We start from the raw sequence: 25,115 nt of genomic DNA on the forward strand, positions 1-25,115 counted from the left end.
AAAGCATCTTAACGTTCGGACTGACAAGAGAGAGAGAGAGAGAGAGAGAGAGAGAGAGAGAGAGAAAAGGTGGGGTTCGAGGGGGGCATATAGATTGCGTGGTAAGACCAATCGGACGAACAATATCTAGAAGAAACAAACGTTTTGAACGCTATCTGCCACATTGAGATGTGCATTTTTTTCAAGCCGAGATCAAACTATTGGTATTATTAATTTGTTTATTTTTTTTCATCATACTAACTGCACCACAGCCTACTCGTGGTTGGCAATGGGAGTTGAAGCGAAATCAATAAAGGGAAGAGGAACAGCTCATTCTAAATCTCGTACCAGCACAAACTAACCAACCCAGCATATGTATTGTATTGTGAACCAACCTGTGTGCGGCATCAAAGCAAACGAAGTAATTTAAAACACGTGTTGCCAACGATTAATGCGAGAATGCCGATCGAAAGAAAGGAGGAGGAGGACAAACGGGGAAGGGGGCTGGGGGAAGAGAAAATATTTTACAAAAACACGAATGAAAAGAAAATGTAAAAAACAACAAACAAACAAAACTATGAATGTTAAACACAAATTGGCGGTTAGTAATCGAACCAGCAGATGGAAAATAAGATAATTCAGAAACATTAATCTCTTTTTAAACTTAATTACAGAATCAAAAACAGCTATCTTCATATAATATGATGTACACACACACATACACTTACAAATCAAAACATTCTTTAATAACGTAACAGCACAGAATCATACGAACACGGTAATATATATTTTTGTTGACCCTTCATTGCAAAGTAAGCGGAAAAAGATGATCAAAATAACGATCATTTTGAAACGGTAATTCCGAGGATTCGAATTTTATTACGATCAGAGATACCGATATGATTATGCTGGATGGCGAAACTAGACGAAAAATGCCCGTTGGAAGATAAAATCCACAGTACCGATTTCCAGCGGCACCAAACAAATTCAATCCCAGCAAGCCGAAAAAGGGGGGTTCCTTTCGCCCTCAAAAGACGCCACAATCAATCACTAATCGTACAACAACAAACGTTAGAAAAGTACACGTGTCCTTACAGCTCCCGGGGCGACGCCTCCGTACAAGACGTATAAGGGCTCACGGCTGAGTGGGGCCTGTTGAAGAGATTTGGGGAGTGTTCTATAAATATACTTAAACAATATTAAAACAAAAAACAAAACAAAAAACAAGAATTGCTGGAAAGAATCGAGCACGCGATTGTGTGTGTGCATGTATGTAATTGTGTGTTTCTGCTGTTTTAATTTCATACTTCTAATTGGAAAACGATGAACAAGTGTAACAACAACACGATATAAAAAGATACTTATCCTTCTCTCTATGCTAAAACCTGCACGGAATATAGATGTGAAAGAAGAAAAGGAAATGGGGTTCTAGGACCTAGTTACTATCTACTACTACTACCACTACAACCGATTCGTATGCACGATTCCTAACTCTGCAGCAGCACACATTCGGAAGGTTTCAAAACTACTACTCTCGTCCTTTTTTTCTATACACAACTGTATCTCGAATCATCTCAGCAAACTGTTTTCCTAACTTTTCCATGTTTCCACACTAAATCGTGACCTCAAACACGTGCTCGCTACGTAGAAAGAGAGAGAGAGAGAGAGAGAGAGAGAGATAAACAGAGTGGCATGCCTTTTTAGGAGCAGAAGCGATTAACTCTCACACACTGTGTCTGTTAGTAGAAATCCACTGTCCTAGATGTAGATTATATGCATTATTATTAAAACAAGAAAAAAAAACACACTGTGTCCCCCCTATTCTCGTTGTTTGTGTAGATCAAGCAGCTTGTCGGCTAAAATCACTTACACTCGACGGGGGTTTGAGAAAAAGGAAATTATGTGAATGTGGAAATGAATGTCTCTTCCAATAAGAACACCCTTTCAGTAAACCCTATGTATGTGTGTGTGTATGCATGTGGATGGTACACGTGAACAAGAATGTGACAACTGACCGTTGAGGCTCAGATTGGTTCAAGAAAAGGATCTTTTAGTAAACCAATTGTTAGATAAATTGTGGTGTTTTCATTTGCTTTCTTTTCCTTCTGATGACAAATCACTTTTGGCGGACAATGTGTGGTTCAATGTCGGGTTTTTTTTCTCCATCCCATTTCTCCATTCAGCCCAACATGGCAGACATCGACATCCAATCCGAAAATAGCACTGCCCTCAACACATGTCCTCGATAGTATAGTGGTCAGTATCCCCGCCTGTCACGCGGGAGACCGGGGTTCGATTCCCCGTCGGGGAGAGGCAAAATTCCTTTTTTCTTTCTAATATCTCTTTTTCCATAAAGATACTTCTTTCTTCCCTTAATTATACATACCTTTATGCGTGTGTTTTCCTTATCTCCAAACTGTTAACATGTGGCAAACTTAACAATTTCGTAATTACAGTAGCACTACATTCCAACTTTCTCTATGCACCCTCGCACTGTACACTGTTTAAAAAAATCAATTTCTTCCACAGCCTACTACACCTACCAACCAGCCCACCCACCCATAGGCCTAAAGTTTCGATTCGTGCTTCATCTCCGCCCGTTCCCAATCCGGCAGCTTGCGCTCCTTGATCCCGCTAAAGCTACCGCCGCGACCGATTCCTTGCCGAAATTTGTCCGCCCCCTCCTTCGCTTCCTGCAGCAGCTCCACCGTAACGTTCGCAGCCTCCCGTTCCAGTGCCTGCTCGAAGGATTCCGCCGAAAACGTACCATAGTACGCGGCATCCCGATCGTGCCGGATGCAGAGCTGCGGATACTTAGCGATGCTCATCGCCAGATTGTACGCCTGGCCAAGGCCTGCCCCGACCGCCACGACACGATTCACGAGGCCAATGTCGAGCGCTTCCTTAGCGGTAACGGTCCTACCGGTAAGGATCAGATCCAGCGCCCGCGAAAGCCCGATCAGTGCCGGCAGGCGGACCGTGCCGCCGTCAATCAACGGAACGCCGAATCGGCGATTCAAGAACCCCAGCACGGCATTCTCCTCCATTACGCGCAGATCGCACATCAACGCCAGCTCCAGCCCACCGGCCACACAGTACCCGGTAATGGCACAGACCAGCGGTTTCCGGATCATGCGTCTCGTCGGACCCATCACCCCTTCCGGATGGTGCACGATCGACAGTGTCTGCTGTGGTTCTTGCTGCCCGGCCAGCTCGCTCAGATCGTACCCGGAGCAGAAGCTGCCTCCGATGCCGTGCAGCACACCGACGTCCGCCTTTGGGTCGTTCTCGAACTCTGCTATTGCGGCCGATAGCTTTCGGCCCGTTATAGAATCGATGGCATTTCTCACCTTCGGCCGGTTGATACCGATCAGCGTGATGTTGTTTTCCTTCTCGACGACGATTGGTTCTTCCGGGTGGGGGTTTGCCATTTGTTCTACAAAGAGTGTTGATAGGGGTAAGATTTAACAAACTATCGCTTTTGAAATCGTGTGCAACATCAACTTACGATCTGTTCCAGTGCTCTCTGGTGTGGTTGTACAATCGCGGGAAAGAAATGATGGTATACTTTTAGCTAAATTGCGTATAAACCGGTAGCTTTTCAGGCCCAACATAACGAATGGTTAATCTTCCTACTGCGGGCCTGATAATAATTCACAGATACGGCAAAGCGGCAGTAAATTGATGCAAAAAGAAAAAGGAACCAATGCAAGAGCCGGTGTTGTTCGTTTTGTTGACATTTTTCATCACAACAACACAAGGGGAACACTGGGAGCTTTGTCGGTCATGGTAATAATGAAAGTGCGTTAATTTTAGTTTCAATAAATTTATTAAACCAAGGGAAAAACAGCATTAAATGACGCTGTTTCTTTTTTAAATAAATTTGAGAAAAATTGGTGAGCAAGGAAAGACAAAAAGTTCTGTAACGCCTCTGTCGGACATCGACGGCTGGAGGCGTTACTATGCGTTACATCGTTAATTGTAGTAGGCATGTCGGAGTTTTGAATTGACCGTTACACAATTAGGAAAACTAATAGAATCATTTGCGAAATTATCAATACATAATCAATAAATAAATGAAAAGGAATAATCAAAACACACTGCTTACTTTTTCGAACATTGAACGGTATGTCTTTATTATCGCATCCATATAATCGTTTCGAGCAAGCTCCAGGTGGCAATTGGTAAATGTGTTACGGTTAATGCCACTTTCTTTTCCGTTCGTCGTCGTCACTCTGCTCTATATCTTCGGTCGTGATTTTTGTGTTCAGTTTACATTTCATTTCACTAGAATCCTATTGTATCCTAGCCAATTCCAAATTGCACCGCCGTATATAAACCAACTTCCCCATAAGCAAATACATTCCACCTATCGAAAGCTATTCATCTGGCCAAAATGCGATGCGCTACATTACACGCACAGTTGGTGTACAGTTTTTTACTTTATCTAAGTTCATCGCACACGACCTTCCCCTTCGCTTGAGTGTTGTTGTAATTGCGTACAAATGCTCGTTTCCGAAGCTAAAGTAAAAACATTATTTTGCTCATAGCGTACTCCGCTGCCCACGTGTAGTATGTGTTTCGTCTAATGGAGCAGTGTCGCCGTACGCAGATCTCAAAAGCCTGCCATCCTGCACACTAAAAGAAAGTCTCGTCAAGCTGGATGGATGTGTTACCAAGGAATTATACAGTAGGCTCTTTTATTAGTTGTAAAAAATGTAACAAAACCCCATGCCAAGCGTAAAGTGCGCCACGTTTTGGGTAGAAAGTTGCATCACGCTTATGTTTTATGTATTAACATAGATAACAAAAAAACAAATATCTAGCTTTTGTAGAGTTTGTTAGCCTCAAATAATAAGGTATTATTGCACGAAAAGTTTACCGGCCACTGTACAACGACGAATCAAAATATGTACAAAGGTTGGTAGCACTGCTGTTGTTGGTTACAACATAATTTTAGAGTATTTTTGTATTTTGTTTCCCTATGCTTTATGGTGTTAAAAATATTTTCTTAGTTCGTTTACCCCACTACTCATCTGCTCTTCTACTATTCTTCGCGCTCTACTTCTTTTTTTTTCGGGAACAACTGGCAGCCACATGGCGGACGTATGCAGTGTAAAACATTTCTTATGTCAACATTGATTACATGCTTGCTCGTTTGCTGTTTAACTATTTGTGTGTGTGTTATTACAGTTTTTTTTCTCACGGTATATAAAAAAAGCATAGCAAACAAAACTGTAAACCTGTATGCGTACGCGAGCGATATGCAAACGATACACCGTTGGATGGATTTTCATATTTGGCTTTTGTATTTTGTCTTGTATTGTTATTTTTCTTTTCGTTTTGCTTAGTAATAATATGACGTTGGGTGGATATGTAGGGCGTGCTAAATGGAAATTAAACTGTTTTTTTAGGTTGACACATTGACAACGATTTCCATTAAAAAAATCCACCATAAAGACAGTAGTAGTGTTGCAAATGTTTAGGTGTGCGAGGAAAAGCATTAGGGGCAAATTAAACTAATCACGATGTACCTGTTTTTTATCGTTTATAAATGTATGGTTTTGACTAGATTTGACATTTCAACAATCAGCGAAAAGCGATGGACTAGAAAATGGTACAGCCAGTAGTAGCAAGATAGTGTATACAAGGACAAAAGAGAATACAGTTTTATAAAAAAAACAATGATTATAAATCCAAATCATAACATTATTGTTGCACAAAACAGCAACATAAACAAACAAACGGGGAAAGGAAACATAACGGAAGCGATTTTACAAAGCACTTGGAATAGATATAAGATGGCCGAGCCCTTGCAGAGATCAACTCAAACTAATGTAAACATACCAACAAGTATCTTACAACTATGAGCAAATTTTAAAATAAAAACACTCTTATGAGTTTAAAAACAGTTTAAGGATAAGCGTGTATTGGGCCTTGCGTAACGTCGAGTGCACACAAATGGTAATGGATGACTATCAATGGCAATTGAACTACGCACAACATACACATGTACACGCATCGATGATATATACAACGAGACCAAAAAGAGGAGCTGAATGCTCATGATATCCTAGCTGTGTGTGTGTTTGTGTGCTTTCTGTATCGATACAAAATTGCAATGCTTTCATATCATATTATTTACATTTGCTACAAAAAACCACCCTGATTTGTTTCAATCCCCATTGCTTTTGTTCTAAGTACAATAACAAATAATAAAAAAAAACATACACACACTCTGGCGACACTCAAGAGTGCGGTCTTACGCGACTCTGGCTGGTCTAGAGACTAGAAGACACGGTGGAGATTATATTAGCTTTTTAAAAGAAAAGCGTTTCAAAGCGTTTAAAGACATGGTAACAACAAAGATTATAAAGTGTGATAGAAATAGCGTAAACGTTGCACCACACCACAATAGCTAAAGCGAGAATATACTAAAACCAAGCATTTGGTAGTGGACGTTATGCTTGCACGCCGATCGGCGGAACTTATTCCGCAACGTGTTAGCGCATCGCGAAAAGTAACGCGTTGTAACGCACGGCGCGCTTTCGCGGGTTGGGTTTTTGCGTTTGTCGTTTGCCGGCACAGCACATTTCGTTTATAAAAAACAAACTTTGATTTTTAGCTATGTTTTTGGATGTTTATCTAACAACGTTGGTGCCACTTGGTAGCGTGGCATTTTAATTGTGTCCGGGTTCGGATCCGTAGGTTCGAATCGTTCCTATCAAAAAACCGTTAGTGTATATTTCCGCCCTAGTTCCGCTGCACGGCAGCATCGCCTCAACTAGTGTTCAGGAAAGCTTCTAACTTGTTCATGCGTGTTTAAAAAATCCCTCCCCATTCCCCATCCAGATGCCACTTACCGAATGCAAGGCTTCTGGCAACTATACTTCCGTTTTCTTGTAAGTACATTTCGAATCTGACGTCCTTTGCGTTCTTCTATCTCTCTCTTTCTCTCCCTATAGCGACCGTATTACGATGATGAGTTTTGTAGTTGCTTATGCATTATTATACTAATGTTAATGATATGTGATACGATGAGAACGATCGACATGGGGAGTAACGTGTTGGCGGTTAGATGGAGTTGATGGATGTGACGAGACGGCGAAATATAATACAGACAAAGGTAAAGTACGATGCAGTGATGGGGCGCCGGGTAGGGGGATGAATGCACGTTTTCCACAACAGCGAACGACAAACGATGGTTAAAGCTCACACCGGGGAAGTGGAATGAAGCGTTACAGATACATCATACATATATCAAGCTATACCCGGTTGTGTCTGATGAAGCGCATGCAGTAACACCACACTCGAATGCTACAATTTTCACTGCCTGTTCTCGTCTACGCCGCTTGTGATATGTAGAGCTCTCCTTTCGGTTGCCTGCGTATGCTTGTCTAGCTTGTCCTTCCGGGGGCGGGGATTTTGAATGGTTTTAAGGCGATTTCAAAGTTTGTGAGCGCGTGCTACAACGTTTGCTGCGAAAATGGAAGCCAAGCACCCTACTTCAGCCGCTGGGTAACGTTGGCCAACGCGACCGCGAACGCTTGCAGTGCCGAAAATGGGTACTGAAAGTCGAGCGTGTACGCATTGCCATCAATCCGCCCAAACTGCATGACCTACGGTAGTAGAGAGAAACAAAAAAGCACATTAGGTCAGTAAGTTGCCCAGAAGCAGTGCAACCGACACGTACCTGTTTGCCGCGGAACTCAATCTGAAAGTTTTTCGCCGACTCCTGCGTAACGCGTCCACCAAAGTCTAGCTGATACACCTGGCTGTTCTCGTTCCACATCGGGGCCTTGTTGTGCATCACAAACTCGCGCCGTACCGGTGCGGGCGACTGGGACGAGCTGGCCACACCGTTCGGTTCAATTTTCCCACGCTTCAGCTGCAAGTAAGATTACATTTTACACCACGAAAGTGAAGTCACCGCCTGCTACGTACCTTCTGGCGCAGCTGAGCCTTCTGGAACGTCTCAAGATCGCGGTACTGTTTCGCGCTCGTACTGCCGCTACTGTCGTCCGTATGGTTGCTGGGGCTGCTATGGTTGGGGCCAGCACTGCCAGCACCACCAGCACCACTAGCACTGCCACCGCCACTTCCACCATTCTCGTCGTCGGAGCTTTCGGTGTGTTGCTTTTTCCGCTGGCGACGGTTTAGCAGCGGCGAGTTCAGAATGTGCCTGATCGGTGAGGCGCTCTGGTGCCGTTTGCTCTTCTTGCTGGGTGTCGGCGAAGCGGGCGAACTGCGCGCCAACCGTGCGGGCGATGCCGGTGGCGTAGACTGGCGGCCACCCTCCTCCATATCGCGCCATCTGCTAATGAGCCCGGCCGGGCCGGTATGACCGCTACCCGATCCACCCGGCCGTGGTTCGTCCGTCTGCGACGACGTGGAGGCCGTGCCCATCGACTCCCCTCCATCGGTCGACTCGTTGCTCGGTCCCGGGCAGCTACCGTTGCGGCGATGCTTTTTCGGCGAATCGAGCGAGTCTGCCTTGCTCTGCCGGTTGTGCCGGTTTGCGTTCCAGCGCAGCAGAATTGGCGTGTTGGACTCGCTCTGCGGTTTGCTCGAGTCGGCATCCGGCGCCTTCGGCTGCCGGTTGCGGCGAGAAAACAGCGGACTGTCGGTGAAGCTCGTCACGATCCTGGCGACCGAGCGGGATGGTGTACTGTTGGACGGAGCAGACGGTGCCGGCTCGGAAGTGCTTGCCGAACATTCGGTACCACTGCCCGGCACCTGCTGCTGTTGCTGCTGCTGCTGGTGGTTGGACTTTCGATCGAAAAAGCCTCCCCCTTTCCCCGAGGATGAGCCTGCACTGGTCGGATCTTTCCCGCTCGAGTGGTCTCCGTAGTGGTTGCTGCACGCCGACCGGATGTATTGGCCCAGAGTGGTACGCTTCGCTTTGGGCGGTGCCTGCGGTGGCTTTCCGGCACTTACCGGCCCATCATGTCCGTTCACTATCACATGCGCCTCGTTGGTAGTGGATGTCGTCGCGTTACCGCCCAGGGTGGCGTCTTTCTTCGTCAGCTCATCAGCCGGCACCTCCTGCTGGCTGTTGCCGCTCTTGCGACACTTGACACAGACCGGCTCGGTGGAGTTAACGGTCGGCGAGATCTGTCTGCACACGGAGCAGCTTTTGGGCTTCTCTTTCCGATTGAGTATCGGCGTCTTGGAACCACCGGGGCCGGACACTTCCGGGCCAAACTTCATCGGCGCACCCTTGCGCGTGACCACACCGTTCACTTCCTTCAGCGGGCCAGGCTTTCCGCCGCCCATCAGCTGATCGGACGAGGAGTATTCGGTTTCGTTCTCCGACAGTTCGCTCACCTTCGGCATCTGGCGGAACAGGTTGATAAGATCGCGGTTCAGGTTGGGCACCTCCTGCAGAATGTCCGAGCAGGAGTCAAGGCTTTTCGATTTCGCATCCACCCGTAACCGCGTCGCCTGGCGCAGCTCGTCCAGATTGCGTTTGTATTTCTTCTGGCGCTTCTTGTCCACCAGCACGAGCCGCTTGTAGGGTGCGTCGCGTCGCATCATGGACAGTGCCTCTTCGCCCGGCACGATCGTCATGTTGTCCAGGTAGCCTACGCTGCAGCTACGCGTGATCGAGTCTGGAATGCGAGTCGTTGCTGTGGCGCTGGAAGAACCGGCCGCTGGCATAAACGTCATCATGGAGGCAACAGTGGGCGTCCGATGCATTCCGCCGCCTACCGTTTCGGACGTGGGCGTTTCAAAACCGTTCGTCGAGTCGGTGCTGGTCGTTGTGGCGGGTGCGGGTGCCGTGGCAGGAATAGGTGAAGCCTGCACCGGGTTAGGAACGATGGTTGCACCCATTGCCGATGTGCTGGGCGTCGACGCTTCGTCGATGAACTTGAGGTTTTGCTTTTTCGGTGTACTCCGTGCGCTGCTTGGTTGGGAGTCCCGCCCACTGCTGCTCCCGTTGGTGCACAGCGAACGGCCACCCGCCTCCGAACGATCCAGATTAAGGTTCAAGTTTAGCGGCATGCCCGCACTCATCGTACTGCGACCATGGTGATGGTCGGACGAAACGAGCGCATTCTTCACCTGCACCAAGCTGCCGATGTAGTCGTTATTGCTCGAGTAGCTCATCAGTGTCGTCTGTCCGGCTGGCGGCCGGTCAAAGATGATGTCACTCGGTGCGACGGCATTCTTGGGCGACTGCAGCGTCGGCACGGAACCCTCGCAGTACAGCGGGCTGATGGCGACGCGCGATTGATTGCTGGAGGCGGATGATGGACGGCTGACGAGACTGTACCCTATGCTTTGCCGGGGCGGCGTTCGTGCGGCAGCACTGTGCAGATCGCTCACCACCACGACGGTCGTGGACTCCCCGCCGTCCGTATCATCCTCGTAGGATTCCGCACGGGCCAATGGTCCCAGTCCTGGGACGCCATTGCGCGCCAGCCCACCGGAGGACGAGCCAGAGCAGCCGGCCAGTGCGGACGGTTGATGCTGCTGCTGGCGTCTTGGCCGGGACGGGAATCGATTCGGTCGGGGTGACATCGGCGCAATCGGAGGGGCACTTTCGGTCAGCAACTTTCGGCTGAGTGCGCTCGCACCGCAGCTTTCGCGCGCGGACGACATCAACGAGGGGCCGTGGTGCGTTCCATTGGAATGGTGCTGTGCATGGTGCTGCCCTTGATGCTGGTGCGCCTGATGGTGTTGGTGGTGCTGCTGCTGTTGCTGCTGTTGCAGCAGATGCTGCTGGTCCTCCTCGTCCTCGGAGAAAATGTTGGGATTAAAGTTAGGATCTGGTCCGGTGGGAAAGTCGTCCCGCAGCTCCGTTATTACGAGCTTCATCTGGCGGGGCTGTAGATGCAGCAGCGACGTTTTGTACGTCACCTGTCCGAGATTGGCCGGTAGCGTTTTCGCCAGCCCGTGTATCTTGAACTTTGTGCCCCAGATGTTGGATGTCACCTCGACTAACTTTACGTGCTAGAAATGTAAAAAAGATGGAAAATTAATGATACCATCTGCAGGTACAGCGCCACGTACTACTTCCGTACCTCTGGTAGTGTGTCGAGATAAGCCAGATCTTCATTGTTTTCCGTAGAGTCGGAATTTTGATTCGGTGATCGGTCGTTACTGCTGGGGTTGCGTTTTTTCGTCCCGGTCTTTCGTTTTCGATCCAGTCGTGGTGATCCTAGAAGAAGTGTAACGGATAAACATTGGGTTTCTTAGATCCCGCCTACCCGTAACTACTTACGGCAATCGTCGTCAATGTCACTCTCGGAGCTGTCGGATCGACCGTTCGTGCCAGTGGTCGAGTGACTCGACGTAGAAGCGCTTTTCGTCGTAGTCGTAGTGGTTGTCGAATCAGATGAATATGTACAGTATGTAGAAACTTCTGTGCGAGATTGAAGAGCAAAGCGAGTGGGGATCGGTTAGAAAGGGGATTGCGGCGATAACTACCGTCGATACTACTCACCATCAACCTGAGGATCGAATATCACAAATTCTGGCCGTATTTTGGAGGTTCGCTTGCCTTTGAGCAGCGGCACAAGCCCGCCGAGAAACTCCAGATAGAGCGTGTAGCAAGTCCCTGAGCTCTGGTTGGAATCGTCATCATGCCGTATCATCGTACAGTGGAGCCGCGTCGAGCAGGCGGGCGGACGCGAGACAAACTCACGCAGTGACTTCAAATCGGGAACACAGCACTAGACGTGGAGGAGGCAAAAAGATGGTTAATTTGTTGTTTATTGATGTGGAATATACTACCCCGTCTCCATCTACTACTTCGCATACTTACCCGTATGGTTTGAGCAAACAGGTTGCCGATCAGAGCCTTTATCCGACCGGGCAGGGGCAGTCTTGGCAGCAGCGCTTCGGAAGCGAGCGAAGTTTGAACTTTCAGCCGACAGAACAGCTGCAACGACGCGACCCGTCGGGAAACCCACGCTATATGTACCTGTGTACCGGTCGCTATGAAGATTCGCTTATCATTGTGACCCCACGTGAGGGCAGACACTGGATACTGTGTGCGAAAAAGGGTGGAAAAATGTAGAGTTCCGGTATAGCTGATCCGCAAGATCACGCGCAATTACTTACCGTACTATTGGGAATTTTGGCGGTGTAGAGAAGATTGCCAGATTCGGTGTAGAACTTGAGTAGATTGTTGTACACCGTAGCACCATGGATATCAGTCATGTGCGGGCTGCCCAGCTCCGTCCCGGCCACGGCCAGCAGCTCCCGCGAGTTGCTCCACTCCATCACGATGCCCAGCTCGCCGTTCATGCCGGTGTGGATCTGGTTCGGCGTGATGTCGTCGTACGACTTCAGCAGATAGATGTACCCGTTCTGGAAGCTGACCGCCAGCACGAAGCTACGCTTCGACGCGTTGGTCACGCCCGGTTCCGTGTCTTCGCCCTCCTCCATCTTGAACTTCTCGCACGACCAGGCCATCGCCGTAATGCCCACGTCCGAGCCGAGCGGTACCTGCGACACCATCGCACCGTGCACGTCCATCACGATGATCTGGCCCTGGGTAGTGCCGAAGTACACCTGCTGGTCGTCGGGCGTCCAGATGCCGCACGTGATCGTTGCGTCCAGGTTCAGCATCGACGACCAGTACCGCTGGCCGGCGACCGACCCGACCAGCACAAACCCGTCCTGGTAGCAGATCAGTGCCATGCGGCCATCGTGCGACCAGGAGAAGTGCGTCACCGGTGTGTTGCGATCGTTGATCAGCTCCACGCTCCAGCGGCCTTCGTACTTTATCCACACGAAGATAATGCCGGAACTATCACAGCTTGCCAGCTTCTGGTACGGTTCGTTCCACTTTACCAGGATCACCTGTGGGAAGGAGAGTGAGAGGAGGATTAGGAGTAAATGGGGTAATCCATCTTTTATAAGAAAAACAAAGCAATAAGGCACACTTACATCAGATCGATGCCCGCGAAGGTTGTAATTTGTTCGCAGCGGGTAGTCGACGTTCTTCTTGCAGTGCGATGTCGTAAAGGTGACACCAACAATGCCTCGTACGTTCCCCGTAGCTAGCCATCCTTCCTGGTAGTAGTTGGTACGATTAAGTTTCCATCCTTCTTCCTGTAGTTCATGGAAATGGCAAACAAAGAATGCGCTTTAGAACAAAAAATCGAAACCGTATAGTTGGTCAGACCAGAACAAGGTCTCTGTTGTGAAATCTTAAATGGCGAAGGTAAACAGAATGTGAGACGCTTTTAGCGTCACGCATAAGAACCTATGTCCTTTCCTGCCACAGTACACCGATTACTACAACGCATCACTGCACTGGAGGACGACGGCAGAAACGAAACAATCATGGCTTCCCACCCTGTTTAGTAGCAATTTCAGACCCTGTACGATGCAGGCATTGGAAAAATGTCAAAACTACATCAGCACGTACGTTGCACCTCGCCGTACGCACGCGACACGCCGCTTTCGGTGGAAAAGGGCGAATTGCGTGCCATAAACATATTTTGCAACTTTGACACGAACTGTGCAGGCCTTGTCAAGCGCAGAAACCTTCGTTTGGCAGATTGATGGACGATAGCTGTTCCGGATTTCGCATATCCGGCTGGCACACCAACTAAGTGCAGCAAGAGCAACTCTACCAAGCAATCTCCATAGTTGGACTATTCTTTCATGATCGATTTTTTACTGTTTGGACACACGAAAGTTCCCGTTGGACAGAGTTGAAGCATTAACTCTGCAAAAGATCTTCCATTCAGTACAACAATTCTGCAGCGTTCCTAGGAAATCCTTTGGAAATTACATGGTGTATGAGTCTTCTGTTTTTTTTTCTCCAAAACAGAGAGAATTCTTTCATACCCGCTCGACGATCCACAGCAAGGACGATTAATTTACAAACATAACATTAATCATCCAACGACTGCCAGTCACGCTACACTTCCAATGTCGTCTGTGGTACGACAAAACGGCGCGACCATTGTTGTTTGTTTAGCTTTTCGGGTTCGAGTCCGAGATTGTGGAGCTGGACCCGGGTTCCTGCCACAGGAAGGAGAGGTGTAATCGCAGACTAATATCATTCTCCATGCGACGCTACTCACACTCTTCAATTGATTCTGTAAATGTTGGGTCAATAATACAACACCCCATATCGGGCGTGTATCGGGTTTCTCTTCCCCCCACCCCTCCTTCTCTCTCGCTCTCTTTCTCCCGCTATTCTAAAAACATCCCTCCATTGTGCCGCTATTATACATTGCGCCCTATGTTGTAATTCTAATGCTACGACCAGCAAACATTCATCCGCTCAAGCGAGCGCGTGTATTTGCTTTTGGGTTGTAGTTTACATTGTTTGTCCCCGTGTTCCTCAAGCCTGGCCTAGTTCCCGTGTCCCACGCTTCCTTCAAGCGAAGTGTTGTCCACCCTTCTCGGAAGCCCTTATCTTACGCGTCCAGCGGCGACGACTGGTCTGGTGACCTACAAAAACCGATGGGTCTTCCGTTACAACTAATGACGATGCGCACTGGAATGCCAATAGCCACCCTCTTCGATATTCCCAGCCAAGAATGAACTGGCATTCGAAGTAGGGACCAGGGAGTGCGGGAAAATCGATTAAAAGATCCTCTCTTTCCCTCTCTCTTTCTACTGCGAAGTCATTCCAAAGGACACTTTTCCGAGCCCTGATCGGCACGGCGGTACTCTACACCATCGCTGGGTGGTGAAAGTATTTTTCTCGCGCCGAAGGGATATGGTGGAAAAAGAAATTCGATTTAGCAACTATAAATAGGACGATGTTCCATTATGATGCTCCGCCACCACCGGGATACCGGGTGGCCATTATTTACCTGGATCTGGACAGGAGTGGAGAGCATTTTCAGCGGGGGCTCGAGACTCGCGGCAGTGGCAAACGATAATCGACAGCCGGAAATCGTGGAGTAAATCGTGAAGCTACACCACCAGCAGGCGCGTGCGTTTAACAAAGCGAAGCCATTTAGGACGCTGGTTTCAGGCTCGGGAATTGAGCGACGGTTAATGCTGTCGGTCGGCCAGCGTCCGGCACTGGTGGTGGTGGTGTCGTACACCTTAATTGAAACATTGTTGATGAAGCTTTTCCTGCCCGGTTTCGGGCTGGCGGTGGGATGGGCTTTGATTGTTAGTGAGCAAAAGCGTTGTCAGCCGTTAGACAAAGCAAGGCGAATGAGGAAACATTAAACGAACGAGTTTAATGAGACACTGTTGTAGTGCGGTGATAAAAACTACACTTTACAGCACTATGAAGGGGCGGGATGGTTGGTCATACAGGCGCATTGCAGCAGTGAAAGAGGGAAGGATAACGGGAATAGAGTCGAACGGTGTCATTCGCAGGACGGAACCAACGGGAATGGGTAAAGATGTTGGTTGAACATTACCAGGAACCCTGCAGCTAAGCCAAGTGCTGTTAAAAATTACCTCACTAAAAGGCAAGTCCGCAAGGGGATGAAGAATTCGGCAACATTACTATTCTACTTATGTTGCTAAGAAATAGTGCTTAACTTATGTTGAGCTAAATAAATTTGAGGATACAGGCAATGAAGTTCTAGGCTCGTTCATTCTATGTTTGATAATATCGGACATGTTAAACGAGACAGAGTAAAACATCGTTTAGACAATCTATCTAATTGCTCGAGGGACATTCGCCATTTCGAAGAACCCAGCTCCGTACCCAACCCATGCCACCGTGGAAGGTTTATTTTTACCCTTAGCCACGAGGTGGTACATTCATAGAACCATTATCCCTGCATCAGGTACATCATGTATACCATGAGTCACCAGCTCGATAGGGACGTAGATGTCACTGTGCCTGGGCGTGCGTCCTGCTGTCCACCGTCCATTTTACCCCATCGGTTGCATTAGCTTCATATCCCGATTGCTTGACGCTGATTAAATTGAAATTTATTGGCCGTTGTTTGTTTGCCGGAGGAGGAAATTTATTATCTGCCGTTTCCTACTCCCCCGTCCGGGCCAGTTCCCGTTTGCTCTGTTCGCAAAGGGGCCAACCCGGACAACAAGGATCACGTGGCGCCGCTTTCCAACCGAACGGATGATGATGGTGACGGGCTCGTCGTGCCCGGTCGCACGTTCGCCGCCCTGTGTTAGCTCATGTCCGGAGGAAAATCACTCCCCTCCCCCCCTTCCACGGAACGACCACAAAAACCAGCAGAGGAGAGCGTTCGTACACGAGTGTTGTCAAGTGATAACACGCCTTTTTCTCGTTGACCAATGCGCAACCGGCGTCCAACGAGCAAACCGGAACAACGCAGCACCACTAGCGCGCGCAAACGGTGCAACTTACCAACACGCCGGTCCCAAATGGGTTAGCGGGGTTTTGTTAGTTAGTGTACCGAACGGGTGCTGCTGGATTATTTCCCATTAGAAAATTTTCCGACTGACCCACTTCCGTGGCTGTGTTGGGGTGGGAGTAGAGTAGAGAAAATAAATAAGGAAAACGCATTTGCACAGCGCATTTGGGACGGTTTGGGTGAAGGGTTGAGAAGAAACCTTTGGATTTTCCACACTATGGGTGCAATTTCCAGTGCTGCACTACTTACTCCACTCAATTGAAGTGTGGTTCTGGAGCAGTTGCAAGCAAATATTATGAAGGATTATTTATTTTCCCTTTTTTGCAACTCCATCGTGGTATAAAATTGATTAAATTAATCATAACTTGCACATCAATATGTTCAGTTTGTGCAGAGACGCCGTAAACGACGCAAACGACTGGAGAGAATTCCAGCACATAGCAATAACGAGAAGCGCTTGTTCTAGGAAAGCGTTACGGAGATCTAATTTCGATTTGCTCGAATTATTCACCCAGTCCCCCCTTTTTTCCATTCATTCCTATCGCCGATCGCTTCAGTCGCTTTGCATGTGAATGAATTTTTCATGCCATTGTGTGTAGTCTTCAATTGGCGTACACCGACACAACTCACCACAGCACGTGGTGCATGGGTGGATTGATTGAGCAAGTGTGTGGGTGAATGAATCATTTTTCATGCTAATCATGTTAACCACCAAAGAGAAGCAATATGACCAAGACCATCATCAAACAAACTTTACAATGACGCAGCAGTAGGTGGTACAAGGAGTATAGCTACTCGTATTTCGTCCCACACTTTGGTCTTTAAAAGGTCAAAACGATTGCTAATTTAAAGTACTAAAGGCTAAAGATTAAAGGTGCTACTCTATGCGCCCTGAATCGTGTTCTTATGGATTTAGGGCCCTTCGCAAATGCATTTCAACCTTGTGGAATTAGTGCATCATGCTTGGTTCTTCTGATAGATCGAACGCACTGTGTACGTATAGTACATAAATTGAAGCGCTTCAGTTTGATTTAGTACAGCAGCATGATGTTCCCAACGCTTCATCAAGCATCGGCAGCAACAGCTCAATCTAAGCGCAACGGTCGGTCCGGTCTGAATTGGCTGATGGGCCGTGCCACCGAGTAGTCAACCACCAGCGCTGTAGTACCATCACAGAACGACCATTTGGCATGGCTATGCACTTATCCTTGTGTGCGGTAGTCCGTCAAATTATAGGCCTTTGGTTTGGAGCTCGTTTTTCCAACGACAGATCCCCGGAACATCTCCCGGCCATGCGCTACGCTACGCGTACGGGGTTTCGAAGCTGACGCCGATGGGCTGAAGTGTTTCCCGGCCCAGCCGAGTATATAGAATTTCACATTTGAAAACACGCTCTTGTTGTACGGTTGCTCGTCGGCGGTGGTTCAAATTTGCTTGCTAGAAACACTCGCTGCGCATAATTGGATTTTCATGTCGATGAGTTTTCACTTCTTTTCTCTCTCTCTCTCTCAACCGTCCGAGTAGCGAGTCTCAACCACTCCCCCCGAGGGCCGTCGAAAGCCAGTGACCGGTTAAATCGGATGACCAGCCCCAGACCAGGCTGGCACTGCGCTACACCATCCATCGAGCGGGCGAGTGTTTGCCTTCGGGGGTATTTCGATGAATCGAAAGAGTGCGACGAAATGCCCCGTCGCACGGGATGGTTTATTTGCCGCCCTTCCCCGGAATGTGTGCTGTCGTTGCCATAACGGTAGACCGTGTTTTGCACGCATCCCGTACCCCGGAAGTATTACACCGCCGCCCCGAAGGGTCACAGCAATGATGATGATGATGATGATGGAAAAGTCGAGTTGAGTGGCAAACCTATTCCGTGGTAGGGCGCGAGAAAAGCTCATATTGAATGCATGAAATGAAAAGGTAAAAAAAGGTCCCAAAAAACTCGTTCCAAGCATTTTGGAAGCATCGAGCATACTTTTTGGTTATTTGACTGCAAGAGTGGTTGGTGTCTTTGGCGTTTCGTAGAAAACAAGCGGTGAAAGCGAAATGGTACGCTTTGGTTTTACTGTTTTGTTTTTCCTGTTTCCCCGTACCGAAGGGAAGTTACCATCTTAGGGGAGCCGCGGCTACGTTTACCTTTTTGAGGGAGGTTACATTTTTTATCACTATCGATTTTTTCGCTCGTTTTTTTTGTTGTATAGCAAGGAAGCAATTCCGAGAGGTGGAATGAGCGGTGGCTGAATTTGCAACGTTTCAAAATTGTATATTTCGTTATTGCGGAGGGTGGTTTTTGTTGTGGAAGGACTTTATGCGATATAGAGGAATACAATCCATAACATTATTTGTAATTTCAATAACATCAAAAGAATATCTACATTCTTTGTTAAGCAGCACTACCAGCGTACGACATCATTACTGGAAATTTGAAGTGCTCACGAGTACTCACTCATTCGAATTGTTATTAGCAGTGTATGCAAGATATCAGTGGCGTGCTTATCAAATGAATCACGATGTTTTTGGACTGAAATGTTCGAGTTGATGCTCCGTGTTCCATTTACAACCGCTGACAGAAATTGCACGGAATATCCATTCCGTTCATTGAAACGGCAGTCGTCAGAATCGTAACCACATCAACACGCTTTGCAAAAATGGAATAGCGAGAGAGAGAGAGAGAGAGAAAAACATTTCCACGAGAAAGCGCATTCAGCCGGGAATGGTTGGAACGGTTGCATGGTGGGGGAAAACACCCTTGTCCGTCTTCTTGCATTCTGCGGTCGACATTTCTTGCCGCATCCTTGAAAACGAATGCCAACAGCAGAAACCCGAGTACCCTGGAGTAGGTGGTAGTAGTAGCAGTAGTACATCGTGGTTGGTTGGTTGGTTCTGTTTCTTTCATTTTACTGGCAGCGTGTCAACGGAAACCCCGTACACACACAGAGCGCGGTGTGCTCGTGTGAGAGGACGAGAATGTCGAGGTCAGCGAAGCGTGTGAAAATTTCGTGATTTACACCATGAACCTCTTCTACCCACAGCAGACCTCCCTTTCCCGCGTTTTGTACCACACACACACACACACACGTTTGGAGCTCTGTGTTTAAATGCTTATTGCTGAAACCACTTAGATAAAGTAAACGTAAGGCGCATTTGTTCGTAGTGAGGATCGGGTAAAGGTGATGATGAGCAAAAAAAAAAAAACGGGGACAATCGCTCGAAAGCTGTATCCTTGTGCACGAGCGCGCGCACACACACACTCGGTTGCCCGGTTGCCGTCTGCCTAGTTTGCGGAAGGTTTAGAAACAGTACTATGTATAGCACGCGAGCAATACAACGGATCGCATAACTTCACGTATGAATAAAAGGCCACTCGTCCCAAGGACTTTGCCCACATTTGCCCATATGTCTCCGAGAAAGATTGGTACCATTGGCAGGACAAGCAGTAGTATATGTGAAATAGAGTATCGAAAGGTCTTGCCCTCTATGATTGGTCCTTGCGGATGGAGAACGATAGTGTGAAACTATCATAAACTATTGTCAAACGAGGCTGTCGTAAGGGAAGGCACTGCCGCAAAGGCAAACACCAAAGATGACGACGACGACGAACGGTGCATTGTTTGAACCGCGCGGTACACCGCAAAACAACAAACCTCATACAGTGCGCGCCAAGGTCGTGGTTTTTGTCTCGAATGAAGAATCGTTACATCACTCTCAGAAGTCTTAGCGGTGGTGCTGTAGCACATTTTTTAAATTGCTTTTGAAATGCAACTCGTGTTCAAGTTCATGAAGATCAAATCGTAGCAAATCGTATAACGCGCTTTTCGAACTACATACGGGGACGCCGTGCGCAGCCCCACCTACCAATGCAAAAAAGCAATCGCGGCATTCCGATTCATGATGAGTTAGTCAAGACGATTCAAATTTAATGTTTAATCAGCAAAACTTACTCTTTGTGAATCGGGTGAACCGATCGTGAAGGGACGGACGGCAGTGTTGGGAACGAAGCGACCAAGCGGGAGCCGCGTTTGAAAGGAAAGAAAAAGGAAATTGGGCTACATTTTGTAGTTCGCTTGGCAGCATTGCAAATCGTGTCGAACAATTACGGTGAAACTTTTGGTAATTGCTGAACTTTTGAAAAGCTTTCAGAAGTTCTAGAGCAGCTATATTTAATTCAGCAAGGAAGTAGGAAGTCTATCGCGTGGGCTTTATTGCGCACGATGTGGAGAATGCATTGCAAGATTTCAATTTCCGTGATAAGATTAAGCAGTTGATGGAATTGATTTATAAATGGATCTCTGTCTAAAGGGCTTTAGGAATACCCCACAAACATATAGGAAACCAACGTATAGATAATTCAACTGATAAACAATTTTGAATTGGAAATTGCTACCAAGGTTTCTTATCATCCCGCCGGACTTTTGATAAGACAAGAAGACACACTTGAAACGTTCAAATACATTTAATCCGTAAAAGATCATAGCCACTTTATATCACAAGCAGATATGCATTAATTTTATTCTCAATCACCCTCAAGCATAATTGAACCCGTACACTGTCACGGTTAAAACAAACTCCGAAATCGGTATATTGCTTTGTATGGTTGACGCCACGTGTTTGGAGTTATTGATGACAGGGAACGTGAACGTGCACGAAGTCGTGGATGTGGTCTGAAAGCTGGTCAGGGTGATCTGTTGGTTTAGCAGAGGACTAGCTTTATAGTCCACCTCTAGCTTCAGCATCTCTGGCTCTTGAGCGGCCCGTTTTGTAAGCGTAATTGTGTGCAGCACATAGTCACCTGCAATCATACACAAGGGCAAATGGATAAGCCGCTCCATTTTTGTTGGGATTATGCTTTCTGGCACTCACCTCTGACACGAACACCTATCCCGTAGTTGCAAGCGGAAACTGCTGGTGAAGAGTACGCGAGCAGCAAAATGGCTGCCAACGCGAGCGACGATTGTAAAAGTTTCATTGTGCACTACACTAAGCTACAGATCAATACAGACTGGTAGTGAATTTAATGTTACCATCCATCGTATTGTACCGTCGCATGTACGACATAAACGATAGGAACTTATCTTATCGTTCACGTATCAGGGCTATCGTTGTATGCGCTGATAGATACGGTAAACGGTGAGATAACCTTTACCGCAGGAATTTCTCCACATCCTCCTGGGAGGAAATTAGTCACGCCAAACAAACGAAACGGGCACTGGCCCCCATGTATCCAGCTATCTGGATCAGTGCTGGATTGTTTTGGATTTTGTGCAACGTGGATGAGTGAGTAATCGGATTCATATCGGGTGCTTCAATTTGGGGAAATCATTTCAATCACATTTCTGTTTCTATTCGTCCCGAGCACCACACTCCGCAGAGGCTCAGCAGTAAGCGGTACACTTGACTGTATTCCGGCTACTTACACAAAATCAGCTTAGCATATTATGTAGCAAGGGGAAATCTCGTTACCAAAATCCATCCCACAACCACATACATACATTCTGTGATCGGTGAATAAAGCTCTGCTGATGTTAATCCTTTTTCGGTGTTTCCAGCGCCCGGGTGGGAGGGATCTCTCTTGGGATCTTAATTTAGGCTGCCGAGAATGATGATGATGATGATGATGGACGATTGATGGAAATGAAAAAGGGCCGGCGGTCGTTTGGTGAGCAACAAATTTATTCACTGCATGATGGAATGGAAGGGCCGGAATGAAACATTTCCATAGTTTCGAAACACAATCTATGCACATAGCCTTCGAGTATTTCCATGTCGGTTGTAATTTTCTTGATTATAAATCAATTGCATGATTTATAAGGCTTTCATTATTTGTTTGGAATTAAAAATAAAACCTCGGAATAATAAAAATCGCACTGTAATCCTGCTTAACCATTTATGTGGAGAAACGAACAAGCTCGAGAGATGTGTTTTTTTTCCTCTCGCACTCCTCTGCATTGCAATGAAACATTCAGTTGTTATAACAAAACATATTCTTTTGTCGCAAAAAACAAGTCAAACTTCTGTTCAAGCAATTCGACCATACAATTGCATTGTTGCAACGCTTTTCCGCTGACCGCGGGACATTTAATCTGTCAAGCAGTTTTTTGTTGCCTAGCGCAATGGACAACGAACGAACAAAAGTGCGATAAAATGAAGCTCTGCCGCAGCAATCGTTAAGGGATTGCTGCACGGATGCACCAGCGTTGCTCCCGTTGGAAAAGCGTTGCAATAGACAATGTGGCTACTACAATAGTGCCATTGTGCCGATGATGCTCGGTCCCATCGACGGCCACAGGCTGTTATTGCTCGTATTGCTCTGCACATTGTAGTACGTCCGTGGTTCGGGGAAGTTCCCGCAAAATCGAGGCAGCAGCAGCAGTTGTGTCCGATCGTATAACTACATTTGGGACTCGGCAAAGTTAGAAAATGGTCACAGTGTTGCAGCGTTACAACTATGTCAGTGAGTGCGGGCGTTGGTTGAATATTTTATACGAGGACAACAATGTACGAGATCTCTGGTGCGATAAAATATGGAGACAACTTACTTTATCTATCTATCGGCAAGGGATTTAAAATGTTAAATGCTGGAGCACATAATTTTCATAGCTCCTTTTCTCAAACCGGGGGCGAAAAAGGCGACTTTTTCAGTTTCATAAAAGACTATTTCGTGTAGCGCAATATAATGAACCACTTCCTACAACAGTTTAATCGCAAATTTCCCCAACATAGTATTGCAATTCCATCTTCCACTAGAGCAAACGGAACAATAAGCACAGCAAATGAGATGCGGATGGGAAGTAACAATGGGAGCATTTAAAGAAGATGAAGAACCCCTCCGAAAGTGTGTCGAATGTCGAAGGAAATGTGTTCACAGGGTGAAGAAAAAAGTGAAAGTCCTTCGGTTCTTCTGGCCCTCCCATCAACCCCTATCCCCCATTCTTACCGCATAATGGGAATTCAGCGAATAGCAAATCTGTCCTCGAATAATCGTGCCCGTAACGCGGGCACGAGTGAAAATAGTGAAAAGTTCATCAGGGCGAAACGATGTTTATGTTTTCATAACTCAAAACCACTCTCTGGCTGCCCTGCCCTGCCGACGGGCGGAAGTTGGGCCCCGCGCGCGCGCCCAAGGAGTCGGACAGTAAGGCGACGCGAGCAAACGTCTCGCAAAAACGATGTCGTTTTGTTCGTCGAACAGGGACCGGCGAGGGCGTATGCGGAGAAAATCTACGGACTAGAGTGGAGCACACATAAAAGTGAAGAAAAAAAAATGAAGGACCAACCAACTGACAGAAACGTCTTAGCTTGGTCTTGCACACAAGGATGGCTCGATGATTCATCTCGTTCGTCCACGGTTGTGCGCAGCAGAAGGGAAGGAACTAGTTTTCACTCAATGGGTTTTTGGAGCAATAGGGTTGGGGGCGGGAAAGAAAAACACACTGCAAGATTGATGACGAACTCGGCTCTCTCTCTCTCGGTGGCTCGAAGGATATTGGGCAAATTTCGAACAGTGCCGATGTGCCGAAGCTAGCAGCGTAGTGAAAACGGCTTCGTGGCATTGTCAACATGAATTGACCTATTTTGAGAAGGGAAGTTGCAATATTAACGAGGGTTGCCATGGCTTCATCCACTTTGTGCGCTATGTACCGAGGCCACACAAACACACGCCAGAAGAAAACCGGTACGGGCAAATCCATCAGCTGTTCTAACAGCTTTTGACATTTATTCAATAACGTTTGTTCGAGAGTTACTTCAAACAGAGCACGAACAAAAAAAGAAACAAATAAAGGAAACACTTTTTACGCCAATCCATTAATCCTTTTTGTTCTGTAAAAGTCTTGCGGAAGTCGTCTTGGTCGCTACCTGAGTGCTCAACTTCTAATATTTTCTTTTGGTCGTTTTTATTTCCTATTGGATAAGCAGTTAAAAGTGTCTTGAGCGAGCAAAGGAAGTGTGCTGCACTGAGTAGGAGCTCTATAAGCATTAGTAGAGGCGCATTCTTTGTGTTTTATACTAAACGCGCAGCTGCGAGGTTACTGTTCAATCCTTTCCTACCATTTCTGTGGACCGGTGGAAACGATCGGTGCATGAATCAGCGAGGGTGCGGGTTCCTCTGTTTAATTGAACACATTTCGCTTAATTTGCTGAATTTATTATCACCTCGTTACCCGAGTGCTGTCGAGATGGAATGGAAATTTAATTACATTTTCGCTGGCAGGGTTTGAGAGGGAGCGAGGACCGGTGCGAACGCGCGGTGGCTTCGAAGTGTGGTTGAAGTGGAGAGAGCAGCACCTCAATTAACACACCGTTTGGCACATATTTAACCGACATTGCTGGGTAAAGCATTACCTTTGTGGTACAGGAGTTACAATTGAATTGAACAACAACAATTGAAAAGAAATGTAGATGTGTCGTTTGAACAATGAAATTGGCCTTACATTGTGTTGGATTAAGCGTTGCGCATGAACACTCTAATCGTTCACAAGGTATGTAGCAGTAATTCGTCTCCCTTGCTAATGAGAGCTTTGGCTTTGATTGTTCTCTTGGCTTAAAGGCACATGTCCCGGTAACATTCTTTACACTGACAATAGGAAACAAATGAATGTTTCATGTACATTTACCCCTACAGTCAATCATTAAGCGGTCGGTTCCCAGTTCTAAAGTTCCCTGCATCCTTCTCCAATTCTTTAAAAGCAACATATAAGAAACATAACACAGCCAGTCTGTACGTTTGGTCTCGCATCTTTTCTTGCGTCGCCATTAATCTCCAACCCCCTTTTTTCCGCAACAATTTGCACGACTTCCCTGCGGGCAAGTGCTGAAACAACCCTTCGCTACACGGCCTGCACGGGCTGACGGGGTTCG

General features: G+C 47.2%; 3 protein-coding genes and 1 non-coding gene across 5 annotated transcripts in view; 1 reads left to right on the plus strand and 3 right to left on the minus strand.

Moving 5' to 3' along the window:
- Positions 1-1,569: 1,569 nt before the first annotated feature.
- Positions 1,570-3,753, minus strand: LOC120897581 (putative enoyl-CoA hydratase/isomerase YngF). The gene is made up of 2 exons (XM_040302573.1): positions 3,488-3,753; positions 1,570-3,415 (listed from the first exon to the last, which is right to left on the minus strand). The coding sequence occupies exons 1-2, from the start codon at positions 3,591-3,593 to the stop codon at positions 2,547-2,549; spliced, it is 975 nt and encodes a 324-aa protein (XP_040158507.1). The 5' UTR covers positions 3,594-3,753; the 3' UTR covers positions 1,570-2,546.
- Trnad-guc lies at positions 2,219-2,290 on the plus strand. The gene has a single exon. It is a non-coding gene; the product is annotated as a tRNA-Asp (tRNA).
- Positions 3,754-4,083: 330 nt separating the features above from the next.
- Positions 4,084-25,115, minus strand: part of LOC120897576 — a 35,482-nt gene continuing 14,450 nt past the window's right edge. Inside the window, exons 3-11 of one of the 2 annotated variants that reach the window (XM_040302562.1) lie at positions 12,880-13,044; positions 12,049-12,792; positions 11,750-11,974; positions 11,429-11,657; positions 11,207-11,344; positions 11,007-11,143; positions 7,924-10,935; positions 7,673-7,867; positions 4,084-7,598 (exon numbers count right to left, since the gene is read on the minus strand). In XM_040302562.1, the coding sequence (XP_040158496.1) occupies positions 7,482-7,598; positions 7,673-7,867; positions 7,924-10,935; positions 11,007-11,143; positions 11,207-11,344; positions 11,429-11,657; positions 11,750-11,974; positions 12,049-12,792; positions 12,880-13,044 (4,962 nt within the window). In that variant the 3' untranslated portion in view covers positions 4,084-7,481. Of the gene's footprint in view, positions 7,599-7,672; positions 7,868-7,923; positions 10,936-11,006; positions 11,144-11,206; positions 11,348-11,428; positions 11,658-11,749; positions 11,975-12,048; positions 12,793-12,879; positions 13,045-25,115 lie in introns of both variants that reach the window. The other variant, XM_040302561.1, reaches the window with a different exon arrangement.
- LOC120897586 lies at positions 20,708-21,287 on the minus strand. The gene is made up of 2 exons (XM_040302578.1): positions 21,120-21,287; positions 20,708-21,048 (listed from the first exon to the last, which is right to left on the minus strand). Exons 1-2 carry the CDS (start codon positions 21,223-21,225, stop codon positions 20,783-20,785), a joined length of 372 nt encoding a protein of 123 aa, XP_040158512.1. The 5' UTR covers positions 21,226-21,287; the 3' UTR covers positions 20,708-20,782.

Source organism: Anopheles arabiensis, chromosome 2 (assembly GCF_016920715.1).
Source record: "Anopheles arabiensis isolate DONGOLA chromosome 2, AaraD3, whole genome shotgun sequence".
In the NCBI taxonomy this organism is placed as follows: domain Eukaryota; kingdom Metazoa; phylum Arthropoda; class Insecta; order Diptera; family Culicidae; genus Anopheles; species Anopheles arabiensis.